We start from the raw sequence: 25485 nt of genomic DNA on the forward strand, positions 1-25485 counted from the left end.
GCGATCGGATCTCAATGCATCCTCAATGCATCTTGGGTGCGTTCACACCTGCACTAAGAGCTACCTGTGATCGGAACGCCCAATACCCACTTTAACGCCAGGTGTAAACGGGGCCTTGTATAGTGTGTATAGTAGGTAGTTTTCAACCCCACAAATATCGACCCATCACATTTTGGGGACCTTCTAGTTTCGGTTCCTTGGTGGTTTCCCATTTATTTCATTACTCTGTAATATCACCTTTACAGTTTAATCTTCTAGATCTTGTTGAGAGAGCCATAACAAGCTGTTAAATTGGACATCTCAGTCCAGGAAGCAGGTGTAAAGAACATTGAGGATGGTTTGAGACAGTTCAGTCTCCTGGCTTTGCGAAGGTAGACGGACGTTTGGGATGCACTGCATAAGAGTTTGGAGTCAGCTTTCCGATGGTCGAGGTGTTGCGTCGGTGATGGAACTTTTCGGAAGTTCACGACCGTTTCTTTTGTTGTGTTACACTACACATCACCTCCCGCCTTTTCAGGGGGAGAAGTCTAAGAATTATTACATAAAAAAATCCATGAAGTCCATATATTTACAGTCCGTGGATTCCTTTGTTGGATGTTTTTTTTTTTCTTTTTTTTTTTACTGGTACAAACTGTCTTTACTCATTTTTGTTTTCTTAACTCTTCTCTGTCCTCTCTGACCTTTTTTTGTGCTTATTTCCTGTTCTTCCACCTTCCCTTTCTCACTTTTCTATCCTCAAACTCTTCAGACCACCCCTGACTTGTCCCCCCTGGTGTCTAACTGCAGAGATTTAAAAGGCTTTAGGTGAAATATGGTTCAGTGCGAGACTTTCCATTGAACCTTCCCAATAAAAATGCAGTAATTTGGTGAGGAGAAAAAAAAGGGCCTCATTTTAAGGAGGTGCAGTTATTCCCTCATGCATGGTGCAAATTAAACACATGAACCACAGTTTATTTAAGTCAAAGGGCTAGTGCATCATTAATCATCATTAGAATGGCGCCAGGCATCTTCAAATATCAAATATCACAATATCTTTGACCGAATACCTTGATATCGATAGATGAATATTGGTGCGTTCATAGGAAACTTACATTAAGGAAATATTTGAGAAACAATCATTCGCTCCGTGATGCAGTGTAAAGCTCATATTTGGGAGGAAGGACATCTGGTCAGAAACTGTTGGGTCCGAGAGTTCTGCTCCTCTGTTTGAACCAGGCGAGACATAGGCCAGAAAGCACAGTCTATTCGTCACACCCTGACTGTAGAAGTGTGTTTTTTTGGGGGGGGTGGGGGGGGCAGGATGTTTTTCTCATTGTGTGGTTTCGTCATTTTTGCTAAATGGATCGAAATAATAATAACAACAGATATTACAGAACAACAGTTTCTCTCATTTCCCTGAGTGTTTTGACGAACCGTCTTTTTTTTTAACAGCTCGTCACTATTATCTCATGTTTTATGGATATGGATGAGTGTCTTTGTGCATGGGTGCGCGTGTGTCTGTCTGTGTGTGTGTGTGTGTGTGTGTGTGTGTGTGTGTGTGTTACCATCTTATACTCCTTCCATGTTCTCTGGAAGTCAATGCTGCCGTCCTCCCTGCGCTGAATTACAGTCCATCCGCCGCCAGCTGCTTCCATGGAACAGTACACCTAACACACACACACACACACACACACACACACACACAAAGGTTATGGACACAAACACAAACTCGGACTCAGAAACCCACACATAAAGATACAGACCTTTCTACATCCGGCTATGAATACACACATACTGTATACACACACTCACACACATGTACAGAACAAAGGACTTCCATAGATGATACAAAGACAGACAAACACACGCATGCATGCACCCATATAAAGGTCAAAGATACATGGTCACAAATACACACACAGATACATAAACACACTTAACACACAAACGCACACACAGAAACAATGCAAAGGTCTGAGATACTTACACTCACATAACACACACACATGAAGATACAAATAAACACAAAATACAGAACATACACACACACAATACAAACCAACACATTTAGACATAAAGGTACAGATACGTACACGTACACATACACACACACACACACACACACACACACACACACAGACACACTCACACACACACACACACTCACATGCACATTAAGACCTTAAAACCATAACAAAACGTAATGTCCATTGGGGGCAAAATCAACGTTCCAGCACATCCACCATCATCTCCACTTGCTCCCAGATGGATCTACAAACAATGAAAAGCTCATTTGAAGAATCCTTGTTTTCCGGGGGACGCTCCTTTTTCTGGGGAATTTCAAGCATCCATCCAGGGTACCCTCCTCCTCCATCCCCCTCCACCCCCTCCATCTTTAATCAGCATCTCCTCATCCCTCAGCAGCTCCCTGGAGATGTTCCTCATCAGAGCCCCAGGAGGACACATACCAGCGGACACCTGGCTGCAGCGTGGCCCTTAGCCTTGGCCCTCGGGGGTGCGTGTGTAAGCTGATAACGGAGGGCCACGGCCCTATCTGGGGCCCGTCCCCGCTCGCTCTTTTTTGTTTTTTGAGACCCCTGGTGTGGAGCACAGAAGGTCCTTCACCTCCGTCCGCCCACACAGCTGAACACACACAGCCCCACGGCCTGGCCTCCATTAGTGCAGTGTCCACCACAACGCTAATGCACATAGAGGAGTGCTAATAGGCACAGACTACTTTAACACACACACACACACACACACACACACACACACACACACACACACACACACACACACACACACACACACACACACACACACACACACACACACACACACACACACACACACACGAATACACCTCATGCAATTGTAATGTACCAACTCTACTGGCCAAAATCCAGCATTGAAAAATCTTCACACACACACACACACACGCATCACCATGGAGTTTGGGTGGTGGACACCTGCTCTGTCCCGCTCTCCATCAGCTTTTAAACCTTTGCCCTTATCAAGCTGCCAAGAGTATTTTCAGCTCTCGATAATTTCCGAGGCAGCGAATGTCGTATCCTGCACAACCCTCCATGGCGCACGTCCTGCTGCGGCTCGCAAAGGCGTCCGAAGGAAATAAGCCAAACCCCAAACCCTGCGGTGGAACCTGCCTGAATGGGGGGAACATTGGATATACGATATGAGACCGCCCACCTTTTTGGTCTCCTGGGGATTGATCTGGATGGTGTAGACTCCGTTCTTGTGGAAGCCAGCCTGGTAGAGGTCGGCACAGTCGCGGAACTTCTTCTCTTCGTCCACTCGCTTGGTGCTGTTCGGGACCACTGTGGATAGAGAACAAATAGCACACACACAATGTCTTTAATTGAGATTGTATTCCTCTAGGCCCAAAGAACTGGTGCAATCATCTACTCAATCTAAACTACCCACGATGAGCTACATGTTAAACCGCCACTAAGATCATGGTTTCATGGTGTTAACGAGGCCATTTGGAAATGACTTTTCCTCTTGGCAGCCTCTTCTATCGATGCCCAACTGACAGCGGCAGCTTCTATTTCAGCGTGTGCAAAGGACCGCCAAGTCCTTCTGCTGTCCCCCATGCTACCTTCTGACAAACGGGCGACAAGCGGGTGAGAGGTATGGAGTCAAAATCCGCGCTATGTGGTGTTTCTATGCATTTGCGGTGGAGCAGAAGTTATGATTAACCTCCGTTCTGACCCAATGCATTGAAATTGGACTGAACAGAGTTATGCCGTCTGTAAGCGCTAGAATGGCCCCGTGTACTTTGAGTTGATCATATCCTCTGTACCATCATCGAGCTTCTATTTATTGCACTTCACATCTTCATGTGTCTCGGAGGAGAAGCTTCGACGGAGGAACTGAGTCAGGAGCTGAACTGGGAGGTCTCGCTGTGGATATTCTGTAACTGCCAGATAAAATCTGGGGGGTGACCGTCTTATTAAGAGAGAACCAGGCGGTTCATCAGCTGTACGATCTCTCGCCGCTCCGCAGTTTGACAGGCCTTCCTCAAAAAAAACAAAAAGAAATGGCAGCTGTGTCCGTTTCCATCTGCAGATAATTACGGCTGCGATATTTTCAAACCAAGCAACAAGCTGAGGACAAAATACTACAAGCTATAAATGTCAACTTCCTGTTATAACAAGTGGCTTGTATTTACCTTTCAAGCCCTCGTCACATCGATGGAAATTCCTTCCGTTTATTTTGTTTTTTTGTTGTTGCCTACTCTCCTCTTTCGCTCTCTCGCTCCTCCCCAAAATGTGGGAGGCATCTCGCTTTCGTTGCAACCGTTTCTTTTTTTTCTTTTTTTTTTACCACGACGACCATTTGGCCATCGAAGATGTCAGCGAAAAGTGGAACATGTCGGCGATCCTTAGCCCCTTGCTTTGATTCTTTCACCCCCTTCCTCCTCCTCCTCCTCCTCGAACCCCGTGCTCCACACCGTTGGACGCAGTCTGCCTATCTCAGTTCTGTCATCGGTCGTTTTGACAAAGTATTATGTGTCGTCGATAAGGATTTCCCGCTGTGGCAGGTTGATGGAGAGGGCCCCGGCGCTGCGGACTCTAACACAACAAAGCCTCGCCCCGTCAGGCGGTAATTTACCCCACGCTGGGAGGCGGCGGGGCGCGCCACGGAGGCCTCTGAGGTCAGTGTCGACGGGAGACCTCTTGGTGCTTGATCTGACGCTCTGCAGACGGCCGTTCCTCAAGCGCTTATTGAGATCTCACTGGGGCGGAAGGACAAGGCAAGGGGGGTTTGCACGCCACTGGCTCCCTTGATCATCTTGCTGTCCATGCCCTGTATAAATATAAGTTATGCTCCAATATTTATTAACAGGCAAATATTTTGTGGTTCAGTTGGGACTTGTATTCAGTAGGGGGGGGTGGGGGGGGGGGGGGGGGGGGGGTTCATGTGAAAAGACCAGCAAGTCTGGAGTGTTTGCATAAATCAGTAACCTCGCCAAATATGTGCAAGGAAAACTGAGATATGGAGATAAGAAGACTGTCATGAACTTGGGAAACAATTTTTGGTCAAAAAATACCATCGCAAACCAAAAGTGATTTGATAAGGAGTCATATCACTTTGGCGTAGTTTGGTTGTAACTGAAGGATGTGCTGCAGGATTCAAAAGGCAAAGATTCAAGGTTTGGGATCAAAAAATGTTGAGTCAGGGCTTGTCAATAACGGTTGCCCAGTTCACCCAGGCAACCGGATTTGGGCCACTGTCAACTGTTTTATGCCATCGGGTTGCCTCATAGTCAACGCTTGTTGACTCTGTTTAAAAAACAATCCATGCATCTATCTTTTGATCTCACTCAATTCTAAAAATGATTACAATTCTGCAACCACTTTGTCAGCCTTGGCAACCACACTGTATGGATATACAGTATGGTTGCCAACTTGGCAGCCGCTTCTAGTGTCGGGGTCTGCCTGATTCAATAACAAAACGCAATGTTTCAACGTCATTTAACCTGTTTGTTCTACAGTATGCAAGCATTTATGTACTGCTTTCGCCCTGAAATAGTCGGAAAGGTCCAGGTCAAGTGTGAACTTTTCACAGACTCAGCCAACACAGTGCACGGGAAACACTGTAAAGGAACTTTGCAACATTAAGGTGTCAAGTCATTCTGTCGGCCAGTGAAGCATGAAAACCCACCATGTGAGTCTTTAAAAAGGTGCGTCATTACACGACTTTCATGGAGCTCTGCCGGCTAGACTAATGATTTACAACAGGGGAGGGAGGGCGTGTGCGCTACACACAGCTAATGTCAATGTGTGGCTCTGCGTTAAACGGAAAATAAATAACTAAAATAAGAACCCTAGGAATCTGGGCACCCCCGCAATAAAAGTGATGGATGTCATTCATTTAGGGGGATAATGGAAGACCGCGAAAATAAAATGATATTTAGCAGCCAGAGGTTTTTAGAGCTGAGCGTTCCAAGGCTGGGGCCAATTACCGCTAACAACGGTGCGTGGCTCATTGGACCCTAATAATGTTTGGTTAATAATTACAACCTAAACAAGAGCCTCGTCTGGCATCTGGCCACATCAAAGATGGCTGCCTGGAACTCCCTCAGCACTGCGGAGGTGGAAAAGGCATTATAAAGCCTCAATTAGAGGAAAATACATTTCTGGACAATACATGTTTATCAAGACTTAGTGTTTTAATTCCCCTCTCTGAAAATTCTGGTCTTTCCCCCGCAGCAACCGCCTGCAGTGATTTGAGGTTCCTGTCTTAGAGGAAATGCTCAGGCTCAGTTTTCAAAACAGAGACTAACACAAGCAGACGCCACTCGATGGCATGAAATGCTTAACCCCTTTTCCCAAAATGAAAACACTAATCCTTCCCTCAAATAAACCCAAGCCCTCCCATGAACAACAAAACAAAATCCAAAAGCCAAGCCCGGGCCCTTGCTCCTTTCGTGCGCCACTGGGAATGACGACCGGGGATCTACCTACCCCTTCACCTCCTTCAGACAGGCCGTCCCCTCAGGAGCCATTACAGTTTGACTTATTCGGGCTGGGGTGAAGAGACGGTTGACCTCTGACCCCCGGCGCTGGGCTGAGCCCTCCGCAGCGCCGTGCAGCAGGAAGGGACCAACCACAGCGGCGGCGGCGGCCACGTTCCCTTTTCAATCGCCTCTTGTTAAGGCGGACACCAATCACACCAATCACAACCTCTACGCTGACCCCGATGACCCCAGGGGACGAGAGCGAGAAAACATGGCTGACAGGGCGACAACATGAAATGTGGCCCGACATAAAAAAGAGCCCTATTTGTGGTCAACCAAATCAAACAAGGCAGACTCAAAATAGTTCAAAAAGGAAGAGAGAAAAGGGGGCACAGTGGTCTAAAATGTTACGTGGTCTAAAACTGAAATTGGATATATGTGTTTATATATTTGTTTTCTATTAAATTCATTTCTCTTGTTTGTGTTTTTAGTCTTCATTATTATTATTATTATTATTATTATTATTATTATTATTATTTGTTATTTGTCATTTGTTATTTTTCATGTACTATAATAATAATAATAATAATAATAATAATAATAATAATAATAATAATAATAATAATAAAGATACACAGTTAGAGCTAGTGCAGATTACGCTCCAAACACCTCGGGCTCTGCAGAACAGATCTCCAGACTTCCAAAGGCCCGAGAAGGGAGTATGCAGTAAAAGAGACCGCCTGTGACCTTCTATTGTATGGAACATTGAAACTGTGACAGGGAACAGCATGATTAATACTAAGCATGTGTTAATCACGCGCAGCACTTTTTTCCCCACTCCCACCGCGTCCACTCATGCCCATTTCCTTTTCCCGTCAGCCCTGTGGGATTCACCACCTCAGTGAGACCGTAGTGATTGGAAAATGGTAGCCGCACTTCCTCTGCTACTTTGCCCAGTGCAGACATTCATGTGAAATCTCCTGTGACCGAAGGGATTTAGGAGTGATGTCGGGATCAAGTGAGTTTTTGGGCCGTTGAAAGGGGGGTTAAACCGCTGAGGTGTGTGCTTCTGAGTTCACTGCATTGGGCTGAAACACAGGGTAATGTTGCTGCCATGCGTCAGACAAGAGGTTAAGAGGGAAATCCCTAGATTCTTGTTATCATGTTGAAAAGACTTAAAGGAAAAGTCTGGAATTTTTTTTTCCCATAAACCTTATTTTTCGGTCATTTGGAGTCAACCCAGGTGATTGGGGTTGACTGAAATGGATCCAGCTTCAGCTTCAGTCTCGCACTGAGCTGCAGTACGCGGAACATGAACATGGTCACGATTGCCCCACTGGGTTGAGCTGATCATTGGGTTGATCCCAAATGATCGAAAACTACATTTTAGGTGATAAAATGTTAGGGTTTTCCTTTAAATGCTCAGAATCGGTGACTTTTGGACTTTTCAGCCAAGTGGTATGCATTGGTTTTAGAGGGTTAAAGCCTAATAGGTCACCAACGTCAGAAGAGCACCATGGTGGGTTATGAAAGGAACCACGCATTTCTGAGAAGAGCATCACGCTGGATTGAAATAACCAAAAAGGGCACAATTTCAAATAAGAGGGACCTCTGAATGTTTAAGCCCAAGAGCATTGCGTTGGCTTTAATAGGGTAAGTGTGATCGAACTGGTAGCCTCACGATTGTCACAGTGGCACAAGGAGAGCCTGTGGCCATTATATCACATGGGATTATGGGTTTCAAGCACTTATCCAGTGTTGTTCTCCAATGTTGTTGCTTCAAATTTTGGGAGAGTAATATCGAATATTATAAACTTTTTCATTCCATTTAATTCCAGCTTAACTTTGTATAAAATGTTTACTCAATCTGTTTTTCTTATATTACCTTATAATTTGTTGGACACTCTTTTTCTTTAAATGCACCATAATGTACTATTTGGACTAGGTAGATGCACACAACAAGTTCTACATATTAGTCTAATGTTGATGTAGACACAGTTCAGCCACAACATTAAAACCACTGACATTTGAAGTAGGTAACATTGATCATGTCATTTCAATGGCACCTGTCGAGGGCTGGGATATATTGAGCAGCAAGTGAAGAGTCGGTTTTTGAAGTTGATGTGTTGGAAGCAGGAAAAATGGTCAAGCGTAAGGATCTGCGCCACCTTGACAAGGACCAAATTGTTATGGCTAGACGACTGGGTCAGAGCATCTCCAAAAAGGCAGGTCTTGTGGGGTGTTCCCTGAGTGTGACCAAAAGTGGTCCAAGGAAGGACAACCAGTGAACTGGCTACAGGGTCATGTGCGCTCATGGGCTCATTGATGCGCGTGGGGAGCCAAGTCTATCTTGTCTGGTCTGATCCCACAGAAGAGCTACTGTAGCACAAATTGTTGGAAAATGTTAATGCTGCTGTGATTGAAAGGTGTCACACACAGTGCATCACAGCTTGCTGCGTATGGGGCTGAGTAGCCACAGACTGGTCAGAGTGTCCATGTTGACCCTGTCCACTACCGAAAGCTCATATAATGGGCACGTGAGCATCAGAACTGGACAATGGAGCAACAGAAGAGATGACCTGGTCTGATGAGTCATATTTTCTTTTACATCATGTGGAAGGTCGGGTGTGTGTGCATCGTTTACCTGGGGAAGAGATGGCACCAGGATGCACTATGGGAAGAACCCGGCGGAGACAGTGTGATGCTGTGGGCAATGTTCTGCTGGGAAACCTTGGGTCCTGGCATTCATGTGGATCTTACTTTTACACGTACCACCTACCTCAACATTGTTAGGTGGGTCAGAGCTGTTTTGGTGGCATGAGGGGGACCTACACAATATTAGGCAGGTGGTTTCAATGTTCCGGCTGATCGGTGTATACAGGTATATATTGTTTTTATCAGCCACTTTACCTCAACTCTTGGTACCTAAATTAAGCAAGTACATTATATCTTTCCTGCTTTAGAATCCTATTTTCCTAGAATCCATTCAATGCAATGTAACGTTATTTACCCCATCATATCTAGCCCACACCCACCTCCATCTTTGGAGCAGAGGTTGAGCAGGTTGTGCACGGTGTCCATCATCTCTTGCTGCTGCCTCTGCATGGCGGTGCTGTTCCCCGTGGTCCGGCTCAGCTGGGTCTCCAGCTCCCGGATCACCCCGCTCTGCCGGCCCACCAGCGCCTGGAGGCTCCCCTTCTCCTGCCGCAGGGTCTCCAGCTCCTCGCGGTGCCGCACTTCCATCTCCTGCATCTTCTCCTCCAGGAGCCTGAGGGACGGGGCCGTGATTATTATTCCTTCAAGGCCTTTTAGTCGGCCCCGGATGGGCCAAGATCCTTCTGTTTTCACTGGATTTAAACTTAATCCAGTACTGTTTATCAATTTTTCTGGTTATAATGTCGTGGTTATGGTTTGTGTAATTATGTAATCATCTCTGTCGGTTTGTTTCCATATGGGTAATACTAAGGGAAGGAAAGTGGATGATAGAAAATTGAATTTAATCTCCGAAAGTATATTTATGGTTGTATTTTGACTGTGGGGATAAACTTAATTCATTAGCAGAACAAACCTGTGACTGACATTGAAACAAACAGAAGCATGATGTCTAGAGTTTAGATATGTAAACATATCTCAATTATACCTTTTGCAAATTGATCTAATCTAAAGTAAGCTCTCACATGTATTATCTACTTTGATTCTAGTTATGAGACATTGAAGAAATTTAAAACGGATATCAAATTCATCAGCCAATCAAGAGTTCTCCACTTACATAGAAAACGACCAAATTATTACAAATTATGAAAAACTGGATATGAAAAATGCCTTAATTGCTTAAGATTAGGAAAATTGCCCCCTCGCAATCCATTCCCATAAGCCTCAAGAAGACCTCAGGAGTCAGAATCACTCAAACCCTTTTTCCGAAGTGCTTGTTCACTTTCCCCCACCAAAATGATTAAAGAGAGCAGTGGAACACGCCTTCCATCTCAGACGATCCCATCGGACCAATCATCTCCAAAGAACCAGATTACAAGACAGGAGCATCAATCCAAAAGCTACATCGCAGCTGCAAGGAAATGTGGCCTCATGTGGTGAAGATGGACGGCGGATATTTTGTCATTGATATGAAGCAATTTTGTGTCAAACCAAAATAGCTATAGAGGCTTAGAGACAAACTTCTTCTCTAAATACTGAGCGCTGCCGACTCCTTTGCCAATCCATTTTTTTTTCCCCGCATTTCGGCCAAATGGGAGCTGGAGGTTAAGAAGAAGGATTGCAGGCCAAGTGAAGTCCCGTTGTGGCCCCGGTGGCTGACGACATCTTGTTTATTCATATTTCCTCTTGTCAATCTTCGTCCAACGTGTTGAGGTGCTGGAAGTGTTGACGCGCTGGCTCTGCAACGCTGTGTTTGGTTGTGAACGTTGCGTGTTTACCCGTTCTTGTCGTGCAGCTTGTTGATCTCGTTGGTCTGGACCATCAGCTGCTTCTCCAGCTTGTTGGTGGACAGGGAATTCTCCAGCAGCTGGATCTCCAGCCTCGACGTCTGGTTCAGGACCTTGAAACCCAGAATGCCAGGAGGTAACACCGGGTTGTTGGACACATCACTGAAAACATTCCCAATTGAAATCCTTAAAAAATAATAATGATCATTTTGCCTTCCTCAAAGCTTTTACGTGTTTATAAAAGCTGTAAAGCAAACAGGCAGCGGTGCTTGGAGGTAATGTCCCCTCCGTGGTGTTCATCATCACACACATGGTAACACTTAAAAGACATTAAGGCAGCGTTGTAAAAAAAAAGGGAATGGTTTTAGCTTAGCAAACAGTTCTGCTTTTAGTACATCAGCGTAATAACCTTCCACTAACTTCTTATCCACCCCCCCCCCCCCCCTTCCCTTTACTTCCCCAAAATAAGGAGAAATCCGCTGCCACATCATTTACGGATAGGAATTTTTATAGCATCCATATTGTCTTTGGCTGGCTCGCTGTGACCGTTTCGGGGCAGTTGGATAGAAATTGCTGCATAAATGGTGCATGCTATGGATCTGCTTAGCGTGTCTGTATGCATGTATGTGTGACCGAGAAGGAGAGAGAGAGAGAGAGAGAGAGAGAGAGAGAGAGAGAGAGAGAGTGGTTTAAGGAGCGCAAGAGAGCATGTGAGAAATAAAAGTTGACAGATAGCGTTAAGTACATTTACCGTATGGTTTTGTGGTTGAGGGATAATGTGTCTGTGTGTGTTGTTTGTGGGTCTAGTGCACATGTACCTAAGGATGCATGTTGACGTATTTTGTTATAAATGGCACTACACCACCACCACTTCTTCTCTTCTGGAACGATACAGATACCGATACCAATCCCGATTCCGATTCAGTTTATAATACTGAAATCTTGAGAATCTGCCAATCTGGTAACGATCCAATATTTTTTGCCTGATCCCAAAATTATTAGTTTTTCTTTTTCACAGCTGTAGCGTCAATACATCATTGTGTTTGTTCATCGTAACTTTGTTGTATTAAAGTTTCCAGCGCTGAAGCCTCCCCTCCATAAACACCTGTGGTTCACTGATATTTTGGCCTCAATTTTTTAGAAGATCAGATCATATTCGTTTTTTTCTCCTCTGCTGTTTGCCTAGGTGCTTGCCATACCTGTGTCTCCACGTCGGTCAGCTTTCGGGTCTGCTCGGCGGTCTGAGACAGGAGGTTGGTGCCCATTTCCAACATGGCCGCCGTGTGGTTGTGGACGGCGCTCTGCTGCAGCTGAGCCATCTCCGTCTTCATGCTCTCCTTGATGTAGCTCTCGATCTGCCCAAAAGCAAGAGAAAACAGGGGTATAACGATGAGGGTCAATGGGAAACAGACATTGGTGAGCATTTTCAAGAGAAACGAGAGGCTGGATTCACATAAAGTTGTTATACAAGAGTCTTACGACATACTGTATTTCTCGGACAAACACAGCAAATTCTATCAACTTGGACGCCTGTATAGCCTCAAATATGTATATTATGAAATACCTCTGCCCTGAGGACACAGCTGAGCTGACAATAACATACACTTCTAGCAGGACAAGCCAGCGTCCTCATGCAGAGTCTGAATGTTTAAATTCCTCTCAATTATCATCTCGGGGTGCAGTCAGCAGGTTTGAAAGGAATGGGTCAACGTTGGTGATTCCAAGAGAAAAGTAAAAAAATTAGATATTGTGGGCAGGATTCTTATGAACCCGTAGAAAACTATAGTTTTCTGTGGTTCTTCAGTTTTACACTCAATGCAATGCAGCGGAAGTGACTGCGACAGAGTTCCGATTACTCAGAACGCAGGTCCCATACACCTCCAGATACAACATAACTTGTTTTTTTATCAACATGGCCTTCCCTCCATCACACAAATCAAAATAATCTTTCTTATCTGTGTCCACACGTTCAGGATTATGGAATTTGAAAATAACACGAATGCCCCAAATCCCGTTTGTTTTCATTGTTTCGAAGGGGTTGCGTGAAAGCTGGGGCATCCAGATGCATGTGGTTAGTCAGGGTCCGCAGGAAGCAGAGATGCACAGATATTCTTCTGGCGTTTAGCTTTAAAGAAGCCTTTCATCCTTATCTCCAAAACCTCTAAACGAGCGGCAAGACCCGGGGAGAAGGTCGCGGATCGTTCATATGCATTCGCTAAACGGACACGTTTGTGATATATTTCCAAAAAGCCCTTTTTGTACAGGTATGGAACAAAAGCGTGGAAGATCTAGATCTAGGAGGTTTCCTTGACACTGTTATCTTCGTCCATAACTTGCGGCTGTGTTTCGTTTGGCTCAGGATGTGTTGTGATGGGTTAATTTGAGGAATGCATCAAAAACGGACGGACCTGGCCGCCTTCAAACAACATTGGGAGACGTGTTCGTGTGTCTTTACTCAACAACCGTTCCATCTCATCTGGCTGTGAAACGTATTAAAACCCCACACACTGAAGACTCCCCCGGCTCCACTGGTGTGTGAAGGGGAAATACTGGACCTTGACAACCCTTTTGATTGCCATCAATTACTTTCCCTTTTAAGGGAAAGTAATTGATGGCAATCAAAAGGGTCTCAAAGGTAAGTATTTAAATAGATAGATAGAAAGATAGATAGATAGATAGATAGATAGATGGATAGATAGAGACAGACAGACAGACAGACAGACAGACAGACAGATAGATAGACAGACACAGACAGACAGGTAGACAGATAGATAGATAGAAAAAAACATATCTTTGTCAATATTGAGAAGCATTTTATCCCTTTGTATAATAATATAATACTAATCTAGCCACTGGGGGTGCACAAGCCAGTGTATCATCAGTGCCGGATGAATAGATAGGTTGCACCAGGAAGGGCATCCGGTGTAAAAAGCATGCCAAATCAAAACATGCGGACAACACATCTGATTTCCATCCCGGATCGGTCGAGGCCCGGGTCAACAACAACCACCAATGGTGCCGTTTGCCAACAGGGTGCCAGCGGAAATTGTGCTACTGTCGGCCGAAGAAGAAGAAGAGGGGGAAGGCGTGTCCAGAGACAGTGGGAGAGGAAGAAGGGTAGGAGAGTAGAGATGAAAGTAGGAACTTTGAACGTTGGCACTATGAAGGGTAAAGAGAGAGAGCTGGCTGACATGATGGACAGAAGGAAGGTAGATGTACTATGTGTACAAGAGACCAGGTGGAAGGGGAGTAAGGCCAGGAGTATCGGAGCCGGGTATAAACTGTTCTACCATGGAGTGGATGGCAGGAGAAATGGGGTAGGGATAGTCTTGAAGGAAGAATATGTCAAGAGTGTTTTGGAGGTGACGAGAGTGTCAGACAGAGTGATGAGCATGAAGCTGCAAAGTGATGGGGTAATAATGAATGTGGTCAGCGCATATGCTCCCCTAGTTGGGTGTGAGATGGAAGAGAAAGAAGAATTCTTTAGTGAGTTGGATGTAGCGGTGGAGAGCGTCCCCAAGGGAGAGAGAGTGGTCATTGGAGCACATCTCAATGGGCATGTTGGTGAAGGGATCAGAGACATAGGTGGTGTCAAGGAGAGGAATGTGGAGGACAGATGGTGGTGGATTTTACCAAAAGGGTGGAATTGGCTGTTGTCAATACGTATTTCAAGAAGAGGGAGGAACACAGGGTGACATTCAAGAGTGGAGGAAGGTGCACACAGGTGGACTACATCTTATGCAGGAGGTGTAATCTGAAAGAGATTAGTGACTGCAAAGTGGTGGTAGGGGAGTGTGTTGCGAGGCAGCATCGAATGGTGGTCTGTAGGATGACTCTGGAGGCCAAGAAGAGGAAGAGAGTGAAAGAAGAGCCAAAGATAAAATGGTGGAAGTTGAAAATGGAGGAGTGTCGCATGCAATTTAGGGAAGAGGTAAGACAGGCAATAGGTGGGAATAAACGATTACCAGATGACTGGGAAACAACTGCAGAAGTTGTGAGGGAGATGGCCAAGAAGGTACTCGGTGAATCATGCGGGAAGAGTAAGGAAGACAAGGACTCTTGGTGGTGGAATGAGGAAGTACAGGAGAGCATAGAGCAGAAGAGGTTGGTGAAGAAGAAATGGGATGGTCAGAGAGATGAAGAAAGTAGACAGGAGTACAAGCTGATGCAGTGCAAGGCGAAAGGAGAAGTGGAAAAGGCAAAGGAAAAGGCGTATGACGAGTTGTATGAGAGGTTGGACAGTAAGGAAGGAGGAAAGGACTTGTACTGATTGGCAAGACAAAGGGACTAAGCTGGGAAGGATGTACAGCAGGTTAGGGAGATGAAGGATAATGATAGGAATGTGCTGACTAGTGAGGAGAGTGTGTTGAGAAGGTGGAAGGAGTACTCTGAGGAGTTGATGAATGAGGAAAATGAGGGAGAGAAGAGTGGATGATGTGGGGATAGTGGATCAAGAATTGCAGCAAATTAGCAAGGTTGAGGTGAGAACAGCATTAAAGAAGATGAAGAATGGAAAGGCAGTTGGCCCAGATGACAGACCTGGGGAAGCATGGAAATATTTAGGTGAGATGGCAGTGGCGTTGCTAACAAGACTGTTTAACACCATCCTGGAAAGGGAGAGGATGTGGAGGAGTGGAGAAGAAGTGTACTGGTACCCATGTTCAAGAACAAGGGAGACGTACAGAGCTGTAGTAACTACAGGGGAATAAAGTTGATCAGCCACAGCATGAAGCTGTGGGAAAGGGTAGTGGAGGCCAGGTTAAGAGGAGAGGTGGGGATCAGCGAGCAGCAGTATGGTTTCATGCCAGGAAAGAGAACAACAGATACAATGTTTGCTTTAAGAATGCTGATGGAAAAGTACAGGGAAGGCCAGAGGGAGTTGAGTTGCACTGCGTCTTTGTGGATTTAGAGAAAGCATATGATAGGGTGCCGAGAGAGGAAGTGTGGTATTGCATGAGGAAGTCGGGGGTGGCAGAGAAGTACGTAAGAGTGCTACAGGAGTCTCCGTGGAATATGATGCTCGCGGATGACATGATCTGTAGCGAGAGTAGGGAGCAGTGTGAGGAGAGCCTGGAGAAGTGGAGAGATGAGAGTTACATTGGGAGAAGGATGATGAGGATGGAGCTGCCAGGCAAGAGGAGAGGAGGCCAAAGAGAAGGTTTATGGAGGTGGTGAGGGAGGACATGCAGGCGGTTGGTGTAAGGGAGGAAGATGTGCAGAACAGAAGGTATTGGAGGCAGGTGATCCGCTATGGTGACTCCTAAAGGGAGCAGCCGATGGAAGAAGATATAAAAAATATATCTTTTTATACATATATATGCACACAAAAACTCACTATAAGCAAATCTACATGGAACATGGAGTCCAGAGATCCAGACGGAAGAGTTTCAGTATTTTGGAGGAACTGTTTCAAAGGCTTGACCACCTTTGGTTTTCAATCTAGACTGAGGGACAATTAGAAGGTGGAGATGCATACATTCACCCAGTGTTCATACATGAACACAGAACAAGACACATGAAGCACTTCACACACACGCACGAACGAACACGCACGCACGCACACACACACACACACCCACACACACACACACACACACACACACACACACACACATACACACACACACACACACACACACACACACACATTTCTCTAAGTAAAGGGGAGTGAGTAATGCACAGTAGTGGAGTGCACTTCATGGATGTAGCAGCAGTCAAAACATGTAAAGATGAATCAAACTCCCCGTTCCTCTTTAATGTTCTTCTGGACCGCTTCCAATTCCAAATGTTTCATCCAAAGAAAAGTCCGGAGAAAGGACGGCGAGAAACCTGCGTAGCACCAGATAACGAGCTGTAATGATGGTCTGGCGGAGCAAAGCACCACAACCGAAAGGACAAAAGGAGACAAATGGTATTAGTGTTGGACGCTGGGATGACTCTGTGACCGCAACAGTACAATCTGCCTCCACGGATCAAAACTTTTAGCACATTTTGCTTGTTTTCACAAGCCACAGATTTATACCCTCGACAACGCACCGACCAGACGGAAGGAATGTTCATATTGCCCACCGCCACGTAAGGCGCGGCGGGATTTCAACAATCCAGTCGATCCGGGACCAGGACAGACAAAAGCAAAGGAACCTGCTTCTCCTGCGTCGTAGTGACGAGCGCGCCGCCATCAGCGCACGTCCGCCAAGTGGAATTAGCGTCTCGGTGCAATATCCTCTCTTGGCGGGGATATCAAAGGGAAATGGAGCGTTTTGGTGGGCTCCATTTCAGACATAATATCACTTCCCTTGACTGCAAGCTACATCAGGCCTGATATAAGTGTCACTTTAGGCGAAACCTCCAAAAGGAAACTGGAAAGAAAACAGGGGAATCTGGAATCCCAAGCGGCCGACACCGTTGATAGATGACCCTGCTCGATAATGAATCAGACTATAATGTGTTTTTGGAAATAATTTCTACATTGGTAAATCCACGTAGTCAGATATAGAGGTGAATAGTTTGAAACGGGACTGTGGTGATACTACGGCCCCTGTAAGGGGGTTGTACCGACATATATTTCAAGGGATATTAGCCTTGTCTGCGTTATACTCCCAATTCCCGGAGAAAGAGCAAAGGTACATTCCGTAGCTTTCCCGCTGCTATCTACACTATTCTAATTGCAATCTTGTTTATATTTGAAATTGATGGTCCTTTGTGGCCCTAACTCAACATTGTTGCCTTCACTGGATTATTAATTGAGAAGGCTCTGTGTATAATTTTTTGCATCTGCTCATTTCAACATTTAAACAACCATTGAACAATATAATGTGTCTATAACTGTTTTTTTTTTGTAGATGTGCTCTGCATCTTCTCATTCTGGACATGGAACCATCAACCTTTGCTCTTTTGTGCGCGCGTGATGTCATGAAACGACATAAAGGCGACTTGAGGCCGACTTTAATGAGAGGAAAGTCGCCAAGCAACCTACGACACAACTGCTTTGGAGCTGGCGAACAGGCCTTTCAAGGCACGGGTCCCGAAACTCCATTGAAACGACATTATCACCTCTTCACAGCTGCGGATCCATCTTCATGGCGTCCTACATCGGTCCAGGTTTTGAGCGGCAGCGCTACAGCTCACCTCTCTCTCAGACTTGCTAATCAGCTCCAAAGCGCTGTAGGTCAACTTGAGTAGCGGTGGAGCTTTGGGGGGAGATGGATGGCGGACAGAAACTCAAGCCCCGCCGTTCACCCGGGGGTTCGTCTCCTGGGGAACGCTACTGACTCACGGCCGGATCTGGTGGGGGCAGGGGCGCGTAACGTAAAGTACCAAGGGGGGCTGTGGGGGCAAGATTACACAATCAGGCCCAAAAGCTAAAAAATAAAATAAAACATCTTTGCGGGTGTCCTTTAAGCACCACTTTTCCTAACTGCTGTACTTTGTCCAGATGGTGGGGACCGATGAGTGGAAGCAAATAGGCCATTTCAGAGCCAGCATTTGAAATGCAAATCATGTCACCAGGAAATGGGCTCTGATGAGGAAATTAATATGGTTGCTTAAGGTGCGTACGAAGGTGCGTGGAAATCTCCCAAATCACCGATGCCAAGGGCTGATTTAAATGTCACGTTTGACCTTTAGACAGAAAATCAGCGAAACGGTCTCTGTACAACCGAAAACTGGAACGAATGAGCGTCTATAGCTGGTACTGGATTTAATTTCGAAAAACTGAGAAAAGTCTTCGAGCCATCGGTTTGAGTGAGTAAAACGCTAATGTTGCCAGATAGACAAAGTCCATTCTAATCAAGCAGATGGAATGAAGAAAAGGCAGTTTGAGTAGTGTTTGCTGTAAAGCTTCACATGGAGCCCACCAACCAGGGGTCAGCGCAAATAAGTGCAGGTCGCCCCAAACTAGGGTCAGGCTCAAAATCACACCTCATAGGCACATAATCAAAAGTAATACCAGGCAAATTAGGTTTTGCAATTAACTTCAAACAGAATGTCTTAATATGTAAACACCACCAAACAGGGTTTGGTCGAAGGCTTCATGACTTGTCTTCTATAGGTGTGACTTTTGTCTTGTTTTTATGTTAATTTTACAATTTCTTCAAGAAAGAGACAATAGACAAATCCCGCAATTAAGGTGATATCTATAAGATTATTTTGTTAAAAAAATCCCAAATTTGATATTCAACCTGTATGTATTATGTTGGCACTGAATGAGAAAAAACCTTTCAATGTATTTGAGTTATGCATGCGCTCCTCTATATTGTGTATAATAGTGTATAGTGTACTGTATGGTATGTGTCCATCACCTCAAGTGACTTTGAGACGACTTTAAGGATTTCCACTTTCAATCAGTTTTGAACTTCGAGAAAATGAAGGAGATAAAAATGTGTCCTGTCACCTGTTGCCATGGAAAGAAAAACAGACCATATCTCACCGCCTTTAGCTTTCGCTGGATTCTAGCGGTGACAAAGTAGATTTAAAATAAGAAACATTCCTGGAGGTGCCGTAACACTTGTGCGCGCTTTTATAAAGCTCCTAAATTCTGCCTCTGGTTTGACATAATCACCGTTTGCCAAGTGAGAGCCACATAAACTGAGCTTTATGTTCCCTTAACCGCCACTTGACCGGCAACTACGGAGGGCTGAGCTGCTGTGCTTGGAAAGACTTTGCGCAGATTTTGCAAATGACACTGCGTGACATTTTGATGGATTTCTAATGGATCTAATGTATAATGTATGTTTTTACTACCCTCGCTTATTTATTATTTCATTTTTATAGCGTTCCCAAATCCTCTAACGGACCAAAACAAGGGTTTTGGACAGGCTGACCACTAAATTACACTGTCCACTTTGAGCTGCCGGTGGTATAATTAATAGACCGTATAGTGTAAAGGATCATGGGGCACCTAAAAGGGAAGAGGGACTGTTCATCATTACAAAGGACGTGTGTTTATGTTGAGCATTATCCGCACTGCACACATTTCACGGAAGGCAGTAGAAGCAACAAGGTATGAAATCCATCACCAACCAACACCACAAGAAGGGGTATTCCCTGCAGATGATACTCCCCGCTATCATTGTTGCAAATTCGCTCGAAATGTTTACCACTCCACTGACATTTCCCGTGGGCCCGGCTTCCATCGCAGAAGCATGGGATTTAGAGCTTTCCCAAAGAGCAACAGAGGTGGTACTGGTGAGAGACACCGTGGACCTTGCAAAACCGCCGGGCCTGGACTGTATAAAACACTTACGCCTAGACCTCTGTCAGATCTGCTTATCTCTCTGGCTCTGTGTGAGTGTGTGAGTGCGTGCATGCGGGCTCTGGGATGCTTCTCGTTGCGCTCGGCCCTGGAACCGTTTCAGACCACTTAAATGGACAACCGCAGAGGGGCTATTACCTCCCATCTCAGCACCTCCCGGTGTAATCGCGAGCCACCTCGGGAGCCGTGCCAGTGAATACACTTCTTATCACCCACCGACAGTGAAGGGTGAATTTGATACGCCTCTGTGAGACTCGGCCCATAATTCACTTTGCGAGGACTTCGGGAAGGTGTTAACCTGACTCCCCGCGCTGTCACTGTCTGGACTTATATGTTGTTAAATGCACCCAACCTCTGTCTCCTAGCTGGCTACCTTACTGGCCACCGGGATGTTTGGCTTTTCAGTCGGTCAATGCTATCGCTCATTGCTACACATCCACCACCTTCCCTGCATCCACCTGTGGGCTCTGATTCTTCAGAGGGGGGTTGGAGCTCATCAGCCCCGTACCAAAATGGTCCCAATCTATACCAGTGCTAGCTCAAACCACAGGAATGATATCGATCAATCTGAGACAATTTTGCAAAGGACGCAGTTAAGTTCAGTTTGGCAGAGTTACAGCTCAAAGTCTCTCGGACTCGATCCACAACTGACCTCCGGGGCCTTTCCCCCAGTGACCAGCAACCTGGAATTCACACAGTTGCTGCCACATTTCTCTTCCCTCACATCGTCAGATAAAAAGGAGTGTGAGAGACGGGAACAGTGAAAGGTGGCATGACGACAGGCCAGATCAAATGACTGATGCGTGAGCAAAGAGGGGGAGCGAGGCCACAGACAAGCTGATGTATGGAGGGCTCATCGATAGGTATAATCGGTGTGTTGAAACAGCGGTCTCCTAGAAGGTGGGTGGTCCACGCCTGGACTCTATTTGACTCATCACGGAGAAGACGCCTCTTTTGGCCTTTTTTGTATTTTGCCCTCTTTCTATAGCTGTGTCCAGAATGTCCCCACTGTTGTCGGGCGTCCTTCAGTCGCTTAGTAAAAAGGAATGTACTTTGGGACAAACATCGTCATCTTCCTGCGCTTCCTTTCGGCACGTTGAGGGCTAATGACCACCCTGCATGGAAACCTTCAGCGGCGTCTTTCCCCTGCAGTGTCTCCATATTTTGTGTTCTTCCGAATACTTTTCACATTCTATTTGGTCATACTATTCTTTCGGACATGCTAAACATTCACTTTGGGGATTAAATAGTATGCAAGTAGGTCATTTGGGACGAAGCAAAAGTCTTTTGTATTTTAGCATTTGACTTCCTATCCATTCCATTGACTTATCCTCTTCTCTTTTGTTTTTCTGTCCGCCACAATTTGACATTAAATCAAAGCTGGACAGTCAATGTCTATGTCTGAGTAAATCATGGAGTTATGTGCACATTATGTATGTACACTTAGGTTTTCCACTTTTATTCCTTTGAGACATTTCCACCTCATTTTGACAATAATTGAGATAAAGCAGCGAAACGGCAAACCATTACAGGGAACCAAAGATTTTTTTTTTTTTTTTTTTTTTTAACTTTCCAAGAATGCCCGTTTTTATTAAAGCTTTCGTTTTTATTGAGGTATAATTTCAAGGCCTGTTCCCGCTTGACGCCAAAGTAATTTCCCATGTTAGACTTTCTGTTGAATACACCCTCACAGCTCACTTTCCAAATTGTCACAAAGTGGAATGTGGTGTAAAAATATGTTTTTTTTATTTGGCATCGTCAAAACGCCTAATAAATATAATTTATGGATCATTTACATCATAAAAACCACGGTAACAATAATAAAATAAAATTAAAAAAAACGTCGTTTTAATATAACAACTTACACTTACACTAAATAACCTGCTAATATCTGTCCAACTCATGTTGTACGGGATATAAGGTACCTCGAGTTGAGTAGAATTTAAGTTTTAAGCGTCAAGGTCAAACATTCAAGAATGATAAAAAACAAAACAAACAAAAAAAAAAAAACAATTACATTTGAAACCCATGAGAACAGAGCAGACGCTCCAGAGAAAGTGCAGATGAATGGATGTCGTGGATCTCGTGCTGCCAGAATGTTTTCACTGTTCTGTGGGAAAACCGGCCTAATGGGGGAATCTCACATGCATTAAAATGACAAAAAAGAAAAAGAAGAACATATGTTCTCGGGCTCCAACTCCACGTTTGCGACTTACCTTTCCTTTTCCACCCTTTCATCTCCAGGGAAGCTCTGTCCCTCGACCAAAAATATCCAGATATGCACATCCGGGAGGATTTTAAGGACTATTTAAATCACGTGTCCTGACAGTGTTATGTCTACAAAGACGTGTCCTCCACCATTAAGCCGGAGCGCCCTTTTGGAGCTGAATGAGATAAATCAGACAACAGTTCCTTCATGAGGCCTGCGATACGTACCATGGAAGCCAATTCATCACCGCGGGGTCACACATGGTTAACGAAAAGACGAAAAAGCTACAAAAATGGGGGGCGATTTTTTTTTTTCTTGACGTCCTGCTTTGAAAAGAAAAAAAGAAAAAGAAAAGAAGAAACGCTCGGTGTTGTCTTGACATTAAAGCAAAGGCAAAAAAATGAAAAATAAAACACAAATGCGTAAAAATGTTGAATCGTTTTTAGTTGTGGAAAGGCAGAAATGTTTGTTTTCATTGCTTAAAAAAAATTGATATTGGCTACAATTCAGTATATACAATTACTATTATTACTACAAGGATTGTTTGGCAACCCTGCGGAACAGCAATCCAGTGGCAGCGTACCTCAATAAAAGCACTGATAAGAAGAGGGGAGGACGAAACAAGGACTAGATTCCACTTTAAAAGTATTATTTAATGTTTTATAACAAGCTACTGCGCTCGCTGACTGATCCGCATCAATGGACATTAATGGTCTGAATCACTGGGGGGATTGGGGTGGTCTGACCCCCCTAAATAAGGCTTGGACCCCCCCCAAAAGAGATAAAAAACAACAGGCTTATTTACCTGTTATCGTAAACATTACAATACATTTCCCATATTCATGCCTGGAAGAATCTTGTTATACAATTTCAGACGCCCCTAAAGTGGACCATACCATAATGCTGAGCGTCACGCTCCGCTGTACGGTGTGGACTTATTACCAAACAACCCAGTCATGTGATCTGCTATTCACGTTAAAGCATAAACAAATACACACCGCAGATTGTGTATGAATGTATATTTTCTTAAATCCTCCGGTTCCGTGGGTTTCTTCTCTAATGTCAATGCGAACCCTGAAATTACCCCCCAATTAATTAGGCATATCTGGAGGTATGGGAGAGGAAGTGCACGCATCCACCCAAGACATCGGAATGTGGAAGCAAACAAACAAACCCAAATGTACCAAATGGATCCGTGAAGCCGGGCTGACCCACAGGGTTGGCGTGGGGCCGTCTCCGTGGTGACGCAAAACTACTGACATGGGAAACTTTCCTCAGGCAAAAATCCAAGAATGGGTCTAACAGAGCCCTTAAAGGGGTAATCTGTACGCCTGTTTTATCTTTGTTTTACCCCATATTGGATGGAATTCATAAGAAAAAGCCTTTTAATGTATTTGTGTCATGAATGCGCTCCAATTTCTGCAGCTTTAACATTGTTGGTGGCAGGGTCCGCCGCCTTTCCCTGGTAAGAATGCTAAAAACGTGCATGCGCAAGAAGTCAAAGGCAGAGCTGTGGGTGAACTTGATAAAGCAGCGTGGTCAGTAAACTGTCGATATGGAGGATCATTCAAGATCAGCACCTTACGGATGTTGGACCCAATGCAGCGTCTAATGGAATTCTGGGACTTACTGTAATCCACAGGCCATCGTTTGGATTACCACTTCATCATCTATGTGAAGTAAATGCACAGATGTCTCTTAAAGTCGTAGACTGGGTTTCCAGCACCTGCTGAGTATAATAAACTCCCATCAGCACGAGCAATCTTCAGTCAATATGCAGCGAGGGGTGATACTTCCAAGTGTATAAGTGTAAAATATCTAAGAGTGACTTTGATATAGTCCAGTTATCCAACAAAAAGAAGGGAGACACAAACATAAAGTAAAGTAACTAAGTAGGAAAGCAACTTTTCCGGTCGAAAAGAATGCATTGGTCGGCAGAAATTGAACTCTGCTCCCTGACGTAAGACTGAATAATTAAAAATCTTTGTTGAAAACCTTTCCTTTTCTCCTCGGCTTTGAGATGTTGGACATATCTTATCTTGTATGTCTTGTATAAATGGGTTATTTGAAGTTGCCCAACACTCGCGTCAACAATGGCTGTTTTGTTAAATGTACTTAACTTTCGACTCCACTTGGTCTACGTGCCCCTTCACTTCCAAAAACGGTTCTGTGACCCGCCTGTAGGCGGCGCCGCTGAGAAATTTCCGAAGCGTGCCTGATTGGAGAGGGCGTTGCCGGGCCCTGTCTAAATATTTGACTTGGTGCGTTCCGCCGCCGAAATGTAATTGATGCGGAAGGTATAATGGACATGGTCTGCATCAGGGTGGGCCAGGACTGAAACTCCAGGATGTGGAATCCATGTTAATTATTTCAAACCAGACAACGTTTTTTGGGTAAAATGGAATCCCTGATGATATAATGACCCTTAAGAGTTTCCCTGTATCATGTACGATCCATCACGAGGATGGCCTCCTTTCATCTAGACGCTCTCGATCAGCGCTCTTCAACCAAAATGTTCCACGTAAAAATAAATAAATGTCGGAGCTTAGCTCTTGTGTTGCAAGTTTAAAATTGCAAGGCTGCCCAAACTCATCTCATTCATCAGTTGGCACAAGTATAACAACTCCAGCAGAATGCGCTTCGCTCTGAAAGTGACAACCAGTGCCGGGTAACGTTACATTACATCCATGATAGATTACATTACATTACATTACTGCCATTAAAAAGTAACTCCTTACTTTACAGTTACTTTTCTCAGCATTACAACTGAGAAAAGTAACTGGTGAGGGTACTTTTGCGTTCCCAAAATGAAAACCCCCGTTTCATTCTGATGCTCTTGTCCCTTTCGTCCACAAATTCAAAATAATGCGAATACTTCCACGGCAATGAAGGCCGTCGTCAGCCGGTCTACTGTAAACACCCACGTAGACGTGTTAGGCAAGTGACAAGGAATAGCCAATCAATTTGGACGATCTAAAGCTGACCGTGCATCTCCAGCCAGTCATGGATGGAGATGCACGATGATGGGCGATGGAGAAAGAAGCCCCGCCCCCTCCCCCGTGGCTGGGTAGCGCTTAAGTTGTAAACACAGCGGCAGTGGAGACAGAGCAGCAGCGTCCCAAAC

General features: G+C 44.9%; 1 protein-coding gene across 1 annotated transcript in view; it reads right to left on the minus strand.

Annotated features, from left to right (window-relative positions):
* angpt1 (angiopoietin 1) overlaps positions 1-25485 on the minus strand; it is a 69831-nt gene that overhangs the window by 27106 nt on the left and 17240 nt on the right. Inside the window, exons 2-6 of the mRNA XM_080004874.1 lie at positions 12099-12254; positions 10891-11012; positions 9496-9728; positions 3187-3314; positions 1545-1646 (exon numbers count right to left, since the gene is read on the minus strand). Coding sequence (XP_079861000.1) covers positions 1545-1646; positions 3187-3314; positions 9496-9728; positions 10891-11012; positions 12099-12254 — 741 coding nt within the window. The remainder of the gene's footprint in view (positions 1-1544; positions 1647-3186; positions 3315-9495; positions 9729-10890; positions 11013-12098; positions 12255-25485) is intronic.

This window comes from Zeus faber (assembly GCF_960531495.2).
Source record: "Zeus faber genome assembly, chromosome: 1".
Lineage (NCBI taxonomy): Eukaryota > Metazoa > Chordata > Actinopteri > Zeiformes > Zeidae > Zeus > Zeus faber.